The sequence below is a fragment of the Amphibalanus amphitrite genome, unplaced genomic scaffold (genome assembly GCF_019059575.1).
Source record: "Amphibalanus amphitrite isolate SeventyFive unplaced genomic scaffold, NRLGWU_Aamphi_draft 000178F_arrow, whole genome shotgun sequence".
In the NCBI taxonomy this organism is placed as follows: domain Eukaryota; kingdom Metazoa; phylum Arthropoda; class Thecostraca; order Balanomorpha; family Balanidae; genus Amphibalanus; species Amphibalanus amphitrite.
The window spans coordinates 409,178-428,221 of NW_024881673.1; the positions used below are offsets into that span (position 1 = coordinate 409,178).

A 19,044-nucleotide genomic window follows, 5' to 3' on the forward strand; every position below is an offset into this window, starting at 1 on the left:
GACTGACTGACCTTGGCCAGTGTGCTGGTGGCGCCCTCGGCGGTCGGCGGACGGAACGAGAAGCTCGGCGTGCTCGGCTGAGCAGGTGGCGCTGTGGTCGGTCCAAAGCTGAAGCCAGTGGAGGCGGCAGCAGAGGCGCCGGTCGTGGTACCGCCAGTCCAGGCCGACGGCGCCTGGTCGAGCTTGATACCGCCGTTCGTGCCGGAGACCGTCCCGGTAGAGTGCGTCGTCTTACTAAACCCCGACCCGAAGATGGTGGAAGCCGTCGTGGCGGGGGCCTTGCCACCGCAGGAAAACAGCTCTTGCGGTATGGGGAGCTGCTGCAGCTGTGGTGCCACCTGCACCTCTAGCTGCCTCTGGTTCTTCATCTGGTCCACCTCCAGCTGCCGAATGGGCAGAAGGAGTGTCAGAGCTGGATACTTCAGTGACAACGGGACACTACCTAGGAGCACGACACACCAGAAAATGCACAACACTTATCGTTCCTCGCCATGCGATGAGATCCAACACAACATACCGGCGATGGTTAAATCAACAAGGATCAGTGAGATAAACATGGTCAGCACAGTGAAGGTCTCTGCCATTGATGATGCGGTCGGACATTGTTGTGACTGCACAGGCCACCCACTACCGGGTTTGACGGGCCAGCAGCGCTCCGTCCAACTGGGCAAGGCCATCTACATATAGAAGGTACAGTCACTCCCCCGCCGACCAATCAGAGACAGATCCTGAGTGACGTCACCCCTGATGCTCGCAAGGGGTACTCCATTCCTTTACAACGTAAAAATGATTAATTTCATTTGAAAATTGTTGGTGACACTCTACACATATCGCTCATCCGTTGATGTCATTGGAAAGTCCAACTCATTTTCTAGCGATAAAACAGAGCAGCAATATGCTAAGAAATGACCGGTTTTGAAGATATAGACGATTTAAAAATCGCCTGCAGTTGCAGGAAAGCAACGTAAAAACGCATCGAGGTTATATTTTTACTATGAATAAATCATTTTTCAGTAAGTTTTTAGATATGGTATCGATTTATTCAACAACTTTATTAAAATATTTCTATTATTTGTAACTTTTTTTTCAAAAAAATATTTTCAAAAATGGCAACTGTTGGCAAGTAGCTTTGAAGCGATTGTGGCGCACCGCGCCATTATTGTCCTGAGGCCCCCTTATGATGTCATCAAAAGTGGAGTGACATGGGCCTGCCACTGGGCCTGGATCGCCGTCCCCCTGACTCACGCTCAGCTCCTGCAGCTCTCGGCGCAGCTGGCGCAGCTCCTCGTTCAGCATGCCGCGAACGTCGGCCAGCACCGCGTCCCGCAGCTCCGCGGAACTCTGGGGCCGGGTGTGCGGGCCGGCCGCCGGCGGCGACTGCTGTTCCGTCAGAGTTATGACGGCTTCCTTCAGACCCTTCAGCTCGTCGCACAGGCGGTCCATGAGGGGACGCACCTCCTGAGCGGAAGGTACAGGTCTCGGGTCAGCCACACCCCCAGGTCCGCCAGAAAGTGTCATTCCTTGGATAGGACACAACAATCATTAACACATACATACATCCGTGACGTTTCAGAGTAGTAAAAAAACCTAATTCGTTTCTTTTATGTGGAAGTTCCATCCCAGGTCTCTTCTCCCTGCGCACGATTAGACCACTGTCCTGACCTCGACCCGACCCTCGCCGGCACAGGTCATTTTGCGTCCTTCGACGGCACACGGGGGGGTACGACCCCCCTCGCCTTTGGCCCCTGATCGAGCTAGAACTTCACGGTAAAAACGAGCGTGTTGCCTGTCACGTCAGAAAGCCGTTGATACCCAATTTTAACCCTCGCATGTGTAGGGGGGGTCGGATGGACCCCCTCATGGTTTTTCGCGAATAACTCGCGTAAAAAGCGGCCGATCGCGACGAAACTTTCAGTACCCTCGCATTGATCAATTTGACACCTCCCCTGAAAATTTCATGACCCTGACCCAAATGACCTTTGACCTGTGACCTCTTTTCCGAGACCATGTTTGGCCGGAATCGCGATTTCGCGTATGTCGGCTCGCACTAGCCGCGTGTTTGCAAGCTTTGCGTGGTTTCAAACGTTCAAACATGTGATTTGATGTTACTCCCGTGTGTGTCAAGGTCACCTGAAGGTCAGGTCAGGTCATTGACCTTTGGTGACCTCGGGTGACCTCGGGTCACTTTTTCGAGTTTTACATGTTTCTAGGCTAGTTTTTGGAGCTGAATTCGAATTTAGCAACCATTTGAACATTTACGAAGTAGTTTTGGTGACTTCGTAACATGTTACGAAGCTGTCAGAGGCGGTTGACACGTACTACGAATACCCGTCACGACGCCTACTGGTTGACCTGACCTGACCTGACCCGACCTGGTCTAAATGCTTCAAGACATCATCTGTGATCAAAACTAACACGATTTTCGTGATCAGCACCCCGAAAAACCCCTTAGCAGCCACACTTTACGACTTTCTAACAGGTCCCGATTTTCCCGACTTTGGGTCATTGACCTGACCTGGAAGGTCAACCAATGACCTAGGACCTTAAAATTGGGTGTCATCGGCTTCCTCTCGTCACGGGCAACACGCTCGTTTTTTCCGCGAAGCTCTAGCTCGATCAGGGGCCAAACGGCAAGGGGGGGGTCCAACCGACCCCCCCCCTACACATTAGAAGCTGGCAAACGCCGCACACATGCGAGGGTTAAGGTCCTAGATCATCGGTCGACCTTCCAGGTCAGGTAAATGACCCAAAAGTCGGGGATATCAGGACCTATCAGAACGTCGTATAGCATGGCTGCTATGTGGTTTTTCGGGGTGCAGATCACGAATATCATGTTATACTAGTTATGCCATCATAGATGATGTCTTCATGCATTTAGGCCAAGTCGGGTCATGTCAGATCCGGTCAACTAGTAAGGGTTTTGCCGGGTATTCGTAGTAGGTGTTAACCGCCTCTGAAGGCCTCGTAACGTGTTACGAAGGCACCAAGACTAAATCGTAAATGTTCAAATTAATGCTAAATGTGAATTCAGGTCCAAAAACTAGCCCAGAAGCCAGAAACATGAAAAATTCAAAAAACTGAACCGAAGACATCAAAGGTCAATGACCTGACCTGACCTTCCGGTGACCTTGACACCCGCCCTAATGCCATGGGAGCAACATCATATTCCGCTCTCCGCTGGGGGTCCTGGATTTCCACACCCTGTTGGGGGGGGGGGGGGAGGTGTTCGAACAGGGTTCCGGACAAAATATCGAAATTCAAAATATCGAATCGCAAAATATCGAAGGTAAAATATCGAAGTGACAAAATATCGAAAGCAAAATATCGAAATGGAAAAATATCGAAATGGAAAAATATCGAAGTTGCGAAATATCGAGAAGCAGAATATCGAAATGGCAAAATATCGAATCGCAAAATATCGAAATCGTAAAATATCGAATAGCATAATATCGAAGCTGCAAAATATCGAAAGACAAAATATCGAAAGACAAAAGATCGAAAAGACAGGATATCGAAAGACGAAATATCGAAAGGCAAGATATCGAAAAGGCAAAATAGGTATAGAAAGACAAAATATCAAAAGACAAAATATAGAATGCAGAATATCGAAAAGACAAAATATGGAAAGCGGAATATCGAAAAGACAAATTATCGAAAGCAGAATGTCGAAAAGACGAAATATCGAATGCTAAATATCGAAAAGACAAATTATCGGTAAGGAGAATATCGAAAAGACAAAATATTGAAACTAGAATATTGAAAAGAATCGCTGATGCACTGACATTTCCGACACTTCTATCTTTGAAATGAAAAAAGCATCATAGGCTGTGTTGCTGTTGGGCTGGGTTAAGTTGGGCTGGGTTAGGCTAGATTAGGTTAGGTTAGGTTAGGTTAGGTTGGGTTAGGTTTCATTAGGTTTGATCAGGTTTGATTATTATTTTAGAACAAATGTAACTGTTTCCTTCTAATGAAACGCCAATAACGGGAAGGGTTGAATCAACTTATGGTTTAGTTGTCCACTGGTTCAGCGGTTTACTGGTTAACTTGTCATCGGTTCAGCTGTGACTGGTTTAGTTGTCACTGGTTCAGCTGTCATGGAATAAAGTTTTAGTGCCTCGTCAATTATCCCACCCTGGTGCCGCCTATGCCTTCGTCTTTTTGATATTTCGCTCTATCGATATTTTGTCTGTTCGATATCTTGCATTCAATACTTTGTCCTTTAGATATTATGCTTTCGATATTTTGTCTTTTCGATATTCTGCTGTCTGTATTTTGTCTTTTCGATATTATGCATTCGATATTTTGCCTTTTTGATATTCTGTTTTCGATATTTTGTCTTTTCGATATTTTGCATTCGATATTTTGTCTTTTCAATATTTTGCTTTCCATATTTTGTCTTTTCGATATTTGGCGTTCGATATTCTGTCTTTCGATATTTTGCCATTTCGATATTTTGCAACTTCGATACCTATTAGGTTTGCGAGTCGATATTTTGCTATTTCGATATTTTGCGATTTCGATACTATGCGACTCGATATTTTGCGATTCGATATTTTGCGTTTCGATATTTTGTCATGGAATCTCAACAATCGTTTGAACACCCTTCCCCCTACCCCTCCCAACACAGCTCACATCACGGAGGTCAGCATGTGAACATGCAAGTTCATTGACCTGTTACACCACGGCGGTCCGTTCTGTACTGGTTTATTGAACCGCGGCCTCGGCTCAGGCCGTGCGCCGCGCGGGCTGTGTCAGGGGCGGGCCAGGTATAGCGACACATGGGCCACTGGCGCAGCCAGCGGTGGGGCAATCTACTACATCCCTGCACCTCAGGACAAAACATGACACTTTTGGACAGTCGCCAACAACACTTTACACATAAGACAGTCTCTCAGGCGGACGGAGCCGCGCACGGTCTCGCAAAGCGTAACGTCCCCCCCCCCCCCCCCGGGCCGTCTCCCTCGGCCTCCGTCGCCGAGGGCGACGTCTCAGCGGCCCGTGAGGACGGCTCACGCACACATGAGGGAGGATATCCAACACTGGGAATGCTGACATTGCGATGGGCAGCATTGCAAGCATTTTGGCCAGACGTCCGCACACGGTCGAGGTGTCAATGAATCACACGCCCATCACTGAGTCGCACTGACAGTTTCACACCCTCTCTCCCCACCAGGACACCGGGCAGCCACGTCCTCCCCCCGCCACCGCTGAGCCGGTCCACTGCAGACACAAACACAGCATCGCCTACGGCCACCTGACGACCAACCGTGTGCCGATCGCGATACAATTTCTGTTTCGCTTGCGTCTGCCACACTGTCACACCTAAATCAGGCACTAGGGCGTTCAGCGGTGTTCGCATACGCCGCCCCAAAAACAACTATGCCGGTGTAGCGCGAGTCGTGGTATGAGGAGTCGCTCGGTATTGAAACAAAAATCTCGAAACTTTTGTGTGCACAGATCCCGACTGCTGCTTCTTGAAACTGCGTTTAAGAGTTCCCACACACTTTTCAGCTAAGCCATTCGATTTCATCCGTCGCCAACTAAACCCAGCAGGGGCTTATGATCAGTTTGGATAACGAACGTCTTGCCAGCTAAATAAAAGTGAAAATGTTTGACCCCTGCCAGCACCGCTAAGCCCTCTCTGTCTGTAACGCCGCTCCGTCTCATTGAGCGTGCGCGAATAATACGCTACTGGGCGCTCGCCGGACGGCGTCTTTTGGAGGACACAACCGATCCCCACCGGACGGAGGACACAACCGATCCCCACCGGACTGGCGTCACATGCCAGCGTGATCGGTAACTGAGGATCAAAGTGTGCCAGAACAGGAGGGCTCCGTAACAGGCGCTTGGCATCCTGAAACGCCTCCTTTTCCGCGTCCGCCCATTTCCAAACAGCATCCTTTCGCAAAGGAGCGTACAGTGGTGACAGCGTAGTGGCGAGACCACGCAGAAACTTCCCATAGAACTTAACCAGTCCCAGCCAGCAGCGCAGCTGGGACACATTTTCCGGCTCCGGGGCCGCTGTGATCGCCTCCACTTTGTCATCTGTCGGTTTGATACCCTCACCACTGATCTGATGACCCAGGTACACCACCCTCAGCACCCTGTGAGCTCGGAAAACGCACTTGTCCTTGTTAAGCCGCAGTCCGGCCTCACGGATACGCGACATCACCGCTCGCAGTGCGACATTATGCTCCTGCAGCGTCTTAACCGAGACTACGACGTCATCCAGAAAGACGCACGTCCCTGGGATGCCCGCTAAGAGCACCTCCATCGTCCTTTGGAAAAGTGCTGGTGCGGATGAATAACCCGCGACCGCCTGGGGGGGGGGGGGGGTCGGATCCGACCCCAATCCGTTTTTCTTGAATAACTCATGAATCGCTTATGCTATCTACTTGAAACTTGGCATACCTTCTCCCCTATCAAGTTGACGTCTCCTGTGCAATTTTCAAGAGAAAAAATCCAAATTGTCTTTGAGATATATCGATTTTAGTGATGTAACTACATGGCGTTTTCAGTCAAAAAATGGTAAATGTTTAAAAAATTGCCAAAAATCGAGGTTTTAAGCAAATTGCAAATTAAGGACATGAATAGACGCACCTTAACGAGTTCTTCAAAATGGCTATCTCGGATTTTCCATAAAATGCGTTTTTAACCCCTAAAATTCAAAAAACTATATTTTTTGGAAAACAGCTAATAAAATCCAAAATTTTGGGAATTTCAAAAAAATGGAATATATGTTATAGAGCTTTATTAGAACATTAGATGCCCCAAATTCCAACTTTCTATCTTGATTTTTGACCCCCAAATTGTAAAAAATAGCTCCAACATGCATAGGGCGTGGTGACGTCATAAGCATTTTCGTGAATTAGAGGCACTTCTGAACATCGCATGTGAAAACAAATGGCACCACTAGATTCCTGGGACAAAGCACGTCTAGGAAAGTGCATTTTCATGTCAATAATAAAAAGTTAGAAAATTGACCTTTTTTCTGGGCCCTCGTTTAGTTATGTATGGTATAAACGATTTTTTATGCTTTTGATGTACACTCACCTACTAAGTGATGTTCGCCCCCCGACGGCCCAGCGTTTGACTGGAGCGGTAGACTGCGCCGCCTCACACCCAGGTTCAGCGGTACAGTATATCCCTCTGGCCTCACGCTCGGCACAGACGCGTTGGGCTGGGTCAGGGACGCGCCGCGCTGCGCTGGCCGCCTTACCACTCATGATTGATGATACGGAGCGAGCGAAGCGAGCGAAGTCTTACGTAGAATAACGGACATTTTTTAGTATGAGCGGCCGGCCGGCCGTTGTCACGCTTTTGCGATGCTTATATCTCAGCAACCACTTGACCGATTTACATGCGGTAATTTTTGTAGGGTAGTTTCATTCCTTCAACCAAGCATTGGACTATTTCCGATGCATGTGGGTGACCCCTTATGCACGTGGCACGTGCAAAACGAAGAGGTGTCAGTTTTGTAACAATTGCAATATCTCGGTAACTACTGGGCCGATTGCGCTGAAACTTGGCATGCAGGTAGGCACCCACTAGGCAATGCATTTGCATGTGCCACAGTTGGGGTGCTGCTGCACGTGCGCACGTGCAGGGGTCGATTTCAGATCTCGAGAACGGCTGGACCGATTGCGCTCAAATTTGGTACGCAGTTAGGGACCGGTTAGCAGGGTGCCGTGCAAAAGTCAGTTGGGGCCCATTTTACACGTCCGCACGTGCAGGGTGCCGCTTCCAGATCTCGAGAACGCCTGGGCCGATTGTGCTCAAATTTGGCACATCGCTAGAGACCGGTTAGTAGGGTGCTGTGCACAAGTCAGTTGAAGATACCCCTCGCGATTTCGCACGTGCAAGGCCCACCCTCTCGCTCGCTCCGTTAGTCGCCCCAAAAGGCGTTATGCTGGTTTCATTTTTATAGGTGGAATGCGTTGGCGGTTAAACCAGCGCGGCTCGTCAGAAAGTCATTTCATCCACCAAAGAAACGAAATATACCGTTCGAAAGCTGACGGTGAGCTGATTCCAAAACAGTATTTTATATGGAAATCGTTCGATGGCCTTTTTAAGAAATTGCGTTTTTGTAAAATCGTAAAAATATTTTATTCAACGAGCTGTCCAGGACAATCTTTAAATCATAGTCATGTTTTTTCGTTTACCAGTGAAAGCTGAATGCCAAAAGAGCAATATGTAGCGAAAAAGTATTCTGAAATATTAAGATGTGTCTCTCACAGCCGGCAACAAGGCGCAATCACACAACTCAGTGTCACGACGGATCAAAGTAAGCCACACAAAGGCGTCAAATGACCCTTATCGACGCGCAGATCCGGCGCTCTCAGCTGTCTGACGGGCCACAGAAGAGACGTTCGGCTGTCGCCCTACTAAACAGACGTCATTTTTGTTAGTTTAACAATTGAAGTCGGTACTTAAGCTGTTCAGTATACCTGAGAGGAAAATTCATTGCTCTGTCATTTTCACATCAGGTATGAATTTGCATTTGTTTTTGTCTACTTTGCTCAACTCAGCTAGGCATTATGCCCATAGTTGGCCGCGCTGAGCTGTCAGAGGCTGTATCGGCTTCAACTGGACAGAAGTGGGGGTAGCGCCCGGCGAGGCGGGGTAACATTCGACCGGTCGCAGGGCCAAATAGTTGTCACTGGTACAACCTCTGACAGTGAAACCCCGCTAACTTTCCCCGCGCGGGCATTGAGCGCAGCGGGACGGAGCAAAACCTGTATAAGAAAATGTAAGTTAAAGCATGTTGTAGGTAAATCTAGCAGAAGAATGAACTTTCTTCACCGGTATCCTCAAAAACTTTGATAGTGATATGGATCGTTAAACAAACAAATATGACACTTGTTTAGTAGGACGAGACTCGAACGTATTCCGTGGCCGGTCAGGCGGACCTAGCGCACAGTGATGCAAATGGGGTTGACGAGTGGCTATAAATACCAAAAAGTCAAGTTTACCAAACCGTGTTAATCACTATATGGATAACCAAATAAATGTCGCATCTGAATCAAATAGTTTTCATATTTTTGTCAAAACCGGCCTCGTGTATGATTGTCAGAAGTCGTGACATTTTCTATGTCGTAAAATGACTGTCAGATACTTGCAAGTTCAAACGCCGCTAGCGTGCGTTCATTTAATACAAACTGCAAAAAATATGCATTACAATGATTCCTAAAGCCTGCTGCTTCTCATGCGGGGTCACAAAAAGCCGCATCTGTTTTGGTTTGGCGATCATCTAATCATATGTCATCATGTTGCAATCGCAGTTTTTTACTAAAAAATATTTGCTTTCGTTTCACCTACAGCAGTCTACACAGTGTGTGCCCGTTAGTGCACCATACCATAGCATTCCCGAACCATTTCTGAGTCACACCGTGAAAGAATTAAGGCGCTAGCACAGGGCAGACCGGCGCTATTGAAGTTTTTGTCCGTTGCGGTCGGGTGTCGCAGTCGGGGCGGATTGCTTTCACCGCGGATTGCAATTTCGACAGACGTTTAACTTTGACCTGCTATAAGTAGGTCAAATATTGACCTTAACTCAAAAGTAATATGCTCACTCGCGAGAGCTTGTCAGGAGCAATTCGTTGGTTTTTGTCGCGAGGCGCTAGGACACTTCGTTTAGGAACAGCAGAGGGATGCACCGACGAAACCCCGCTGTGGCCGCCCGCCCGGGCCGACCACCGCGCCGCGGCACCCGACCGCAACGGACGAAAACTTTAGTAGCGCCGGTCAGCCTGTGCTAGCGCCTTCATACTTTCACAGTACGGCTCAGAAATGATTAGGGAATGCTATGGTATGGTGCACTAACGGGCTCACACTGTGTAAACTGCTGTAGGTGAAACGAAAGCAAATATTTCTAAATAAAAAACTGCGATTGCAATATGATGACAAATAAAAAAATTACACCAACGCCAAACCAAAAGAGATACGGCTTTTTGTGACCCTTTTCGTGACGCTCAGTTGTGTGATTGCGCCCTGTTGCCGGCTGTGAGAAGCGCATATTAATATTTGAGGATATTTTATTGCTGCATATTGTTTCATTGGCATTCAGCCTTCACTGGAAAACGAAACAAACATGCATATGCTTTTAAGAATGTCCTGGACAGCTGGTTGAATAAAAGATTATTACCTTTTTACAAAAACGCAATTTTTGAAAAAGGCCATTAAACAATTTCGATAAAAACACATTTATGGCATCAGCCCACCGTCAGCTTTCGAATGGTATATGTCGTTTCTTTTGTGAATGATTTGACTTTCCGACGAACCGTGCCAGAGCGATGCCATGCCGTTCATCTCATCCGGATAGGCTACAAAACTGCCGGTGCAGCTTCAAAATACGGCATCCTTCTGCATTGCCCTCAGAATCTCTGAAGATCTGAACCACTCTCATGCTTATTCGAAATTTCCTTCCTAATTTTCCTTCTCCCTTTCTTAGTATGCCTAATACGAGGCTCATTATAACTATGTTATAACTATGTTTATTGTAACTATGTTATGAAGAATATGGAATACCTTGACGGCTAGATTAGGCTGTGGTCCATGTCGGCACTTTGTAGCCCATTCATGGCAATATTTCACATTAATATTATCAGAATATTATCTCTATATTCTCAAAAGCCCTCCGTGGTGGTCCGTTGGCGAACACTACCTGTGGCCTTGACACAATGGTCGAAATATCTGGCCGTTGACATTGGTCTAGAGAGAGAGAGAGAGTGAGAGAAACGGTCACGAACAGCTCCTTGGTTCTGTCAGATGCTGGGATTCGCTGACCACCGGTGCCACGCAACCACTGCACTCAGCTGTTTTCTCCGAAGCGCCAGTGAACGACCTCGCGACCTTCGTTCTCCCCTGCCCGTAGCCAAGCTGTGGCTGAACAAATCCGTCAGCGCTTGAAAGAACTGCGCGGCAATGGAAAACAACCCCTATCCCGCTAAAAAAAGTGGGAAAAGCAGCAACCCCAAAGTCTGCTCTCACTTCTGTGTTGGACCGTCTCTTGTGTCCTGATTATTTATTCAATTGCTTATAAAACGCATCAATCATACATCATCACGAGACCCACCACCGCCAGCAGCCACTCGCCCACAAACAAGTGCAGCTTTGTAGGATAACTATATAAACTTTATAGGTAATATACTTATAGACTATAAAAACTTTATTTATATTGTCCGCGTATAAACTTCGGCCTTCGGGACCCTACTGGTGGTTCAAGTCCCTAACTACAGGCACGTGGTTATGCCCCGGGGCTCCGTATCTCACTCACTACTGGATTCTGTGTGGTTTCCCTCACTTCGAACCGGTCACATGATTTACCTCGCCCGAGGCTTGGTCAAGTGACCCAAGCGCAGACTGGGCGCTGCGGTGCCATGGGGTCGCGACCTATCGACACTGCAGCCGGCCGGGCTAGGTCAACCCGCGGATCTGTGGCGCTGTGGTATGGCGTCGGGCTGGTCTTTGAATTGTCGTGTGTTCGGATCGCGCGGGAGTCGTTGCTTTTCTACAGAAAGGAGATCTGTGCTATTGTAACTTGACAGCTGATTGGTTAATAGCTTTGTGCTTATCGTTGCGTGCCTTACCTGTTTATGCGTTGCATTTATTTCAATTATTAAGAATAGAAAATCATACCTATTGCAGCGACTTGCATACCTACTTAGATCCTAGATATTTACAACTGCATAGACATGTCATTTCCTAAATGTTACGTAAATGGTGTCAAAGGTGCCACCAACATCTCTGCTCGTTGCACCAATGCAATAACAAGGACCATTTTCACTTAAGCCTGCATTTGTAAACTGTAGGTCAAGGCCCTACCTGTCACACATAATCTGGCACCCCTGACCCCACGGCCGTTAGTTATACCCTTGGCTCCCGGAGCTGGCTCCGCCTGTGTTTACAGTGTGGACAGTGTGGAGTCCTTCACCACCAGTCGGTCGGTCACGTGACTGACCCAGCCCGAGCCCCGGCTGTCTGACCAGAGTGCGGGCCGCGTGCCGACTGATCGTTTCGCCCACAATTGATACACCTCCGCGGCTTCCGACAAACTTATCTTCTTTCAAATTGGGAGTCTGTGCCCTGGTCTTTGCGTATTCCGTGGCGTAGCAGCAGGGTGCTGGACTATGGATTGGAGGGTTGTGTGTTCGGGCCACGCTGGGGTGATTGCTTTTGTTAGGAACTTGTTTTTCCTAGCGCGGCATTAAATTAGTTCTTGTCCTCCTCGGGACGAAGTCATCATGCTCCTCACGTTTCCCTTTCCAGACGGCGGTCACCCCCACCACACGACCGCTGCAGGTGACGGAAACTCCTCATTCGATTACACCATTTCCGGGGTGACCGTTTGAGCGGCAGGACGGGCTGCCCTATCGGGACGTTCCCATCCCACTATCGATACGATCTCTGCCGCTGCGGCACACCCTCGTAGGCCCGCGCAGCCCAGCGTTTTACGCCCGTGGAGGCGCATCGAAGTCAGCGAAACGATCAGTCAGCACGCGGCCCGCATTTCTGTCACCCGGCCAAGCCTCGGGCTAGGTCAGTCACGTGACCGACCGACCGGTGGTAAATGACTTAACACTGTAAACACAAGGCGGAGCCAGGTCCGGGGCCCACGACCTAACTAACGGCTGTGGGATGACAGCGTAGGTATCAATTACAGTTTGCAATTGCAGGTCAAAGCCTGTGTAAATGGTGGAACGTGCGGAGGTGTTGGCGGCATGCCTTGACACCACTCAACATCCTTGATGACATCTCTCTGCAGACATAAGCAACTGGGCTTTATCTAATGATGTCGCTGCAATATGCTTCCTTTCCATACCATACTAGTAGATAATTTCAAGTAATGCTACGCGTTAACAGGTAAGGCATGCAACGACATACAGGAAACTATGAGTTCATACAGCCAGCTATGAGTTCAATGGCACGGATCTCCTTTCTGTAGAAAAGTTACGACGTCCGCAGGATCCGAACGCACCGCCTCTCAATTACAAGCCCACCTTCTAACCACAGCGCCACGGACCTGCGGTGGTTTTCGAGTGTTATCGCAGTGAAACTGTTGTTCTGATAGGTGGCGACCCCATGGCACCGCGGCGCCCAGTTTGCGCTTTGATCACTTGGCGAGCCTCGGGCGAGGTCAGTCATGTGACCAGTTCGAGGTGAGGGCTCACCCACAGCTTGTCTGCGAGGCAGGGGAGAACGTGGGTCGCGAGGTTGTTCACTGGCGCTTCGGAGAAAACGGTCGAGTGGTTGCGTGGCGCCGGTGGTCAGTGAATCCCGAGCTGACAGGTGGGCCTCTCAGCCAACGTTACCATGGTGGGGGGTGAGGGAGGGGGCCACACAAGTATTTGACCACGCATGGTTATCTCGGAAGGTAGGAAAGCAAAAAAAGAAAAAGATGCAGTAAAAAGCAATCTATAGCCCACTGTTGGATTTTTCATGGGTTATTACTTATTATTCCATCAGATTATCGCTAAGGTCACTGCAGGTCACCAGCATTAAAATTATCACGAATTCTGATTCCCCATTTTGACAACTTCTCACAAGCGGCGGATAAGTCAAGTCGGGAACTATTAGAGCTACAGCGCCGTAGATGAGCGCATATAATAGCTCTTTGAGTTTTTTTGTGTGTGTATTTTCTCAGATTGGACCTAGAGTAAATGGTTTATACTCCAGAGGGCAAAAACTTTCAAAATTCGACGTTTTGCGGATAGTTTTTCTGTAATAACCTATGGCGTCATGCTTTTATTACGTTAATTTAACCGGAATCGCGTTTCTTTTGTGAAGATGCGTCAAATCAACCATGCGTTGAAATTCAATTTACAAAAATGATCTCAGGTCAAGCTCATAGAAAAGGTCAGGTTGTGCCTATCAGTCGATTCCTATCATTGAGCTAAACACATCGGTGTCTTTCAGCGTTCTATCATGTTTTATCTAAAGTCATTGTCAAAAACTGTTAACCCGCGCACCGACGGGGGGGGGCGGATATCCGCCCCCCCCTGAGGTTTTTCGCGGATAGCGGGAAAACCGCGGCGCGTAGCGCCGCGAAATTTGGTATGACTATTCTCTCATCAATTTTACACATGGTGTGCAAGTTTGAACCTCCTAACTTTTAAGGTCAGGTCACCAGGTCACTTTGAATGACCCAACCTCAAGTCACTTTTTTGCAAATTCGTCACCGTGCCAGAGCTACAGTAGATGTCGGAGGCCTTTGAAAGTCGCAGGATGTTATTAGGTCATTAGTAGCTACAATTTGCATATCTCGGAATTTTGATGTCGGTGACCTAAGGTCAGGTCAATTTCGCGACCTCCCCATTATAAGTCAATGGGGGAAAAATCAACTCCCTGTTTTTACCACTAAAACGGGTCGGAATGGCCCCATATACCATACATGACTTCACATACGATCAACCTTCACTACCTTGAGGTCTGTTTTGCTGTTGGGCAGCTGTAAGGTCATGTGACGTCATCAAAGGTCACCAAAGGTTTTTTGCCAATAACTCCTTACAGGAACAAGATACAGCCGCGCGGATGGTCTCATTGTGTTCAGCTCGTCAAGACGCATCGAATGATATACATGATGACCTCGAGGTCACGTGACCTGAGGTCAACCTTTGACCTTGACCTTTCGAGGTCAACATATATATCATTCGATGCGGATTGACGAGAGGATCACGATGATGCCCTTAGTTTGTTCCTATCTTGACTACTTCGAAAGTTATTCGAGAAAAACCCTCTCCATATCTAGCGCCGCCATTTTGACTTTTTCGACCCCTGTGACGTCATCTTTGACCTGACCTGAAAATGACCTTAGTAAAAATTGTAGACCTTGTCCGTGCGTATCCGACGCCGTTTACCGCTTGTCGCTATCTTGCTTCGTTCTCGAGATCTCAGGGGGGGGGGGGCGGTCATCCGCCCCCCCCCGTCGGTACTAAGTTGGCGCAGACCCCCGTCGGTGCGCGGGTTAACCCTCGCCGGCACCGGCCATTTTGCGTCCTTCGACGGCACAAGGGGGGGGGGGGGTACAACCCCCCTCGCGTTTCGCCCCTGATCAAGCTAGAGCTTCATGGAAAAAACGAACGTGCTGCCCGTCACGAGAGGAAACCGATTATATCCCATTTTTAAACCTCGCATGTGTGCGGCGTTTGCCAGCTTCTAACGTGTAGGGGGGTCGGTTGGACCCCCCCTTGCCGTTTGGCCCCTGATCGAGCTAGAGCGTCGCGGAAAAAAACGAGCGTGTTGCCCGTGACGAGAAAAAGCCGATGATGCCCAATTTTAAGGTTCTAGGTCATTGGTTGAAAGTCGCTGCTATGTTTTTTTTTGGGGGGGGGAGGATGCTGATCACGAATATCGTGTTACTTTTGATCACAGATGATGTCTTTAAGCATTTAGACCAGGTCAGGTCAGGTCAGGTCAGGTCAGGTCAACCAGTAGGGGTCGTGACGGATATTCGTAGTACCTGTCAACCGCCTCTGACAACTTCGTAACATGTTACGAAGGCACCAAAACTACTTCGTAAATGTGCAAATGCTCTCTAAATTCGAATTCATCTAAAAAAACTACCCTAGAAACATGTAAAATTCGAAAAAGTGAACCGAGGTCACCAAAGATCAATGACCTGACCTGACCTGACCTTCAGGTGACCTTGCCATCCACCCTATTGCATGGGAGCAACACCAAATCACATGTATGAACGTTTGAAACCACGAAAAGCTTGCAAACGCGCGGCTAATACGAGCCGACATACGCCGAATCGCGCTTCCGGCCAAACATGGTCTCGGAAAGTAGGTCACATGTCAACGGTCATTTTGGTCAGGGTTTTGAAATTTTCAGGGTAGATGTGAAATTGATCAATGCGAGGGTACTGAAAGTTTTGCCGCAATCGGCTGCTTTTTACGCGAGTTATTCGCGGAAAGCCTGGGGGGGGGGGGGTGGCGGGTGCATCAACTTCCCCCGTGCCGGCGAGGGTTACGGAGACGTATCATGATGTGAGATGACTTCAGTGGCATAAAATGGGTCAAGAGTGGAATTTTGTGATTCGGTGTGCCATATTCACCTGTATCCGCGGGTGCCATCGCTAAAAAGAGGAGCATTTTGACCTGACTTTATGATGTAACCAGGTGTCAACAATTCCAGATACGATACTACGAAATTCATAAGTTGTGCCAAGTTTTGCATCGCTGTGCGCCGCAGTTTCCGTTACAGACACACACAAACATTGGGAAGTGTGGCCAAACACCCCCCACCCCCACCCCACCCGGGAGAAAATAAACGATATAAATTGCTACAACTAATCTCACTGAGCTAAATGCGATCGTGACCACTTACAAGCTGAAGCATAATATTCAAGTCGACACAGAAAGACCAGCGATTCGCAGCAGGCCCCCTAGCCACAGATATGTGACTGTGAGCGATAAGGCAACCAGCGCGGCGCGTCCCTGACCCGGTCAAACGCGTCTGTAGCGAGTGTGAGGCCAGAGAGATATACTGTGCCGCTGAGCCTGGGTGTGAGGCGGCACAGTCTACCGTTGAGGCCAGAGGGATGTGCTGTGCCGCTGAGCCTGGGTGTGAGACGGCGCAGTCTACCGCTCCAGTCAAACGCTGGGTCGTCGGGGGGCGAACATCACTTAGTAGGTGAGTGTACATTTATCACCAGCACAGTGACTTGGGGTCACATATAACCATTACCATCGGATTCGGCGTGAAAAATAAGCCATAAAACATGTGTCGTACGCCCACGTAGCAGAAAGTGAAAACCGTGACCTTTCGTGACCTGACCTGACCTTGACCCGTACTTAGTATGACCCCTATACGCACATGGTACCTTCACTAGGTCTTTGAGGTCATTTTTGGTGAGTTTCGAGCAGCAGCTATCGATTCCGCTGTCCGTAAGTCTAATCATGCAAAACCCCTGAATTTGACCTTTGACCTGACTTTGACCCGAAAGTTGACCTCAATCTTAATATCTTAAGAGTGCTTTGGGAAGGTCTCGTAGAGACCTTTCGAACGCCGCCTCGCGGGGCTCGATACGACCATTGGTTCTCGAGATAACAGGGGGGGTCGGATCCGACCCCCCCAGGCTGTCGTGGGTACGGAAATAGCCCAGGCGGTGCCGGGGTAACCAAACCCGAGTTTCGTGGGCTTCAGTAAGCCTTTTAGAGTGCTGACGTTAAGATATTCTCGTGATTTTTCGTCTAGAGGGAGCTGATTATAGGCCAATTTGAGATCAACGTTTGAGTACACCGTACTCCCCTGGAGCTTTGCTGAGAGTTCTTTTAACCCGCGAGTTGCTGGGGGGGGCGTTAAACGCCCCCACTTTTTTCGCCGGGCCATAGCATAAAAACGGCGCGCCGCAGGCGCGCCAAATTTTGGGTACCTGTAGGGAATTGATTGAAGTTTATTGTGACAAAGTTTCAAAAAAATCGGTCGGAAAGTTTTTGAGATATCGAGGTTTTAGTGACGTCATGATTTCTGAGTTTTCGACCAAAAACGGCATATGTTCAAAAAATCATATAAAATCACAGAATAGACATAAAGACATGCCGTAATCGCCATTAGACTGCCAATACCATGAACAATCAAATGGCTATCTTCGATTATTGATTATCGTTCCGCATTTTCCAAAATCTTGAACTGAATCTTGGCAATTTATCGTGACTAGACTTCTTCACGACCATGACACATGCATTTCTTAAATTGAACTTTTTGGGCCAAACACGTACACATATGATAAAATGAATGTCACCATCGTGTTCTACGCCCCAAATTACCTATAAAACATGTGTCACAGGATGCGAATATCAGTTTTGATTTTCGGGGATATGTGCCTACCCGGTTGACCTGACCTTGACCCTGACCTATGCTTGACTGACCCCTACATGGAGCTGACACTCTTGTAGGCCTTATATGATGGATTGTGCACCGTTTTGACAGAGTTTACGACGAGAGGCGCCCATTGCGAAGTCCTGAAGTCCATGCCACTGAAAGCCCGATTTCAGGTGTTTGACCTGACCTTGACCCGACCTGTGACCTCAAAATTCAACTTAAAAGTACTCATCTGAAGCGTCTTGTCGCGCTCTTTCGTTTGCCGCCTCGTGCGTTTCGCTGCGCCTATTGGGTCTCGAGTTATCGGCTGGGGGCGTTTATACGCACCCCCCCCCCCCCCCCCCCCAGCAAACGGTGGGTGGCGAAATACCCCAGCAACTGCCGGGTTAATTAAAATGTGGTAAAGGATACTGCTCCACCGGAGCCGCTTTAAACTACCTTAGTAAAGTTGGGTTCATGTGGTGACCCTTGGTGACCTGACCTGTGACCTGACCTGGTATGACCAGCGACCTCTAATAGCAACATATGTACTAGACAACTGACGCCCTATCGCTAATTTTCCGGCAGAGGTGAATACAACTCAAAAGCTGTCACTTACGCAATGTCTAGCTGTCACCAATTTTTTACAAGTCATCTTGAAACAGTATGTACCATATTTTTTACGTTTTCTCATCACCTTTGTAGGCCTAATGAAATGAGGCCAGAATGTTAGAAAGAAACTGACCTTTCAAATTTCGGCCTCTGTACATTACAATGCATCACCACATTTCAGTGACACAACAACACAAAAATAAATTACTATCATCCAACTTACCTAAGGTCTGATCGACTTCCTAGCTCGTCCTGCCTTCCTGATCCAGTTCAATCAGAACTCACGAAAGGATTGTCAGTTGCCACTGATTCACTTGCCTTTGCTTCAGTAGTCAGAACCAATTATCAACGCTTATACCAAGTTTCCGGGACCGATGGTCATGGACCTCACCCCAGTTGTGGCCCAGATGTGACGTCCCCCGTCCCGTCGCCCGGTCCCTCCCTATCTCCGGCGGCGGCCAAGGCCGCGCCGGTCCCCGCCACCGCTCAACCGGCGACGAGCGGGAACGAGCTGTCGCGCTGTCGCCGTTTTTCCTGCGTTGTCTATGGCGCTTCATAACGCACCGGCTGTCGTACCGGCGGGATTTTTCAGCCGGAGCTGGCTACAAAGAGATGACGCTGTTAAATTTT

At 48.5% G+C, this 19,044-nt stretch overlaps 1 protein-coding gene across 1 annotated transcript in view; it reads right to left on the reverse strand.

The window, feature by feature from the left end:
• LOC122383970 (nuclear pore complex protein NUP62-like) overlaps positions 1–18,835 on the reverse strand; it is a 43,641-nt gene extending 24,806 nt beyond the window's left edge. Inside the window, exons 1-3 of the mRNA XM_043370875.1 lie at positions 18,638–18,835; positions 1,246–1,458; positions 12–383 (exon numbers count right to left, since the gene is read on the reverse strand). Of these exons, the coding sequence (XP_043226810.1) occupies positions 12–383; positions 1,246–1,443 (570 nt within the window). The 5' untranslated portion in view covers positions 1,444–1,458; positions 18,638–18,835. The remainder of the gene's footprint in view (positions 1–11; positions 384–1,245; positions 1,459–18,637) is intronic.
• Positions 18,836–19,044: the final 209 nt, after the last annotated feature.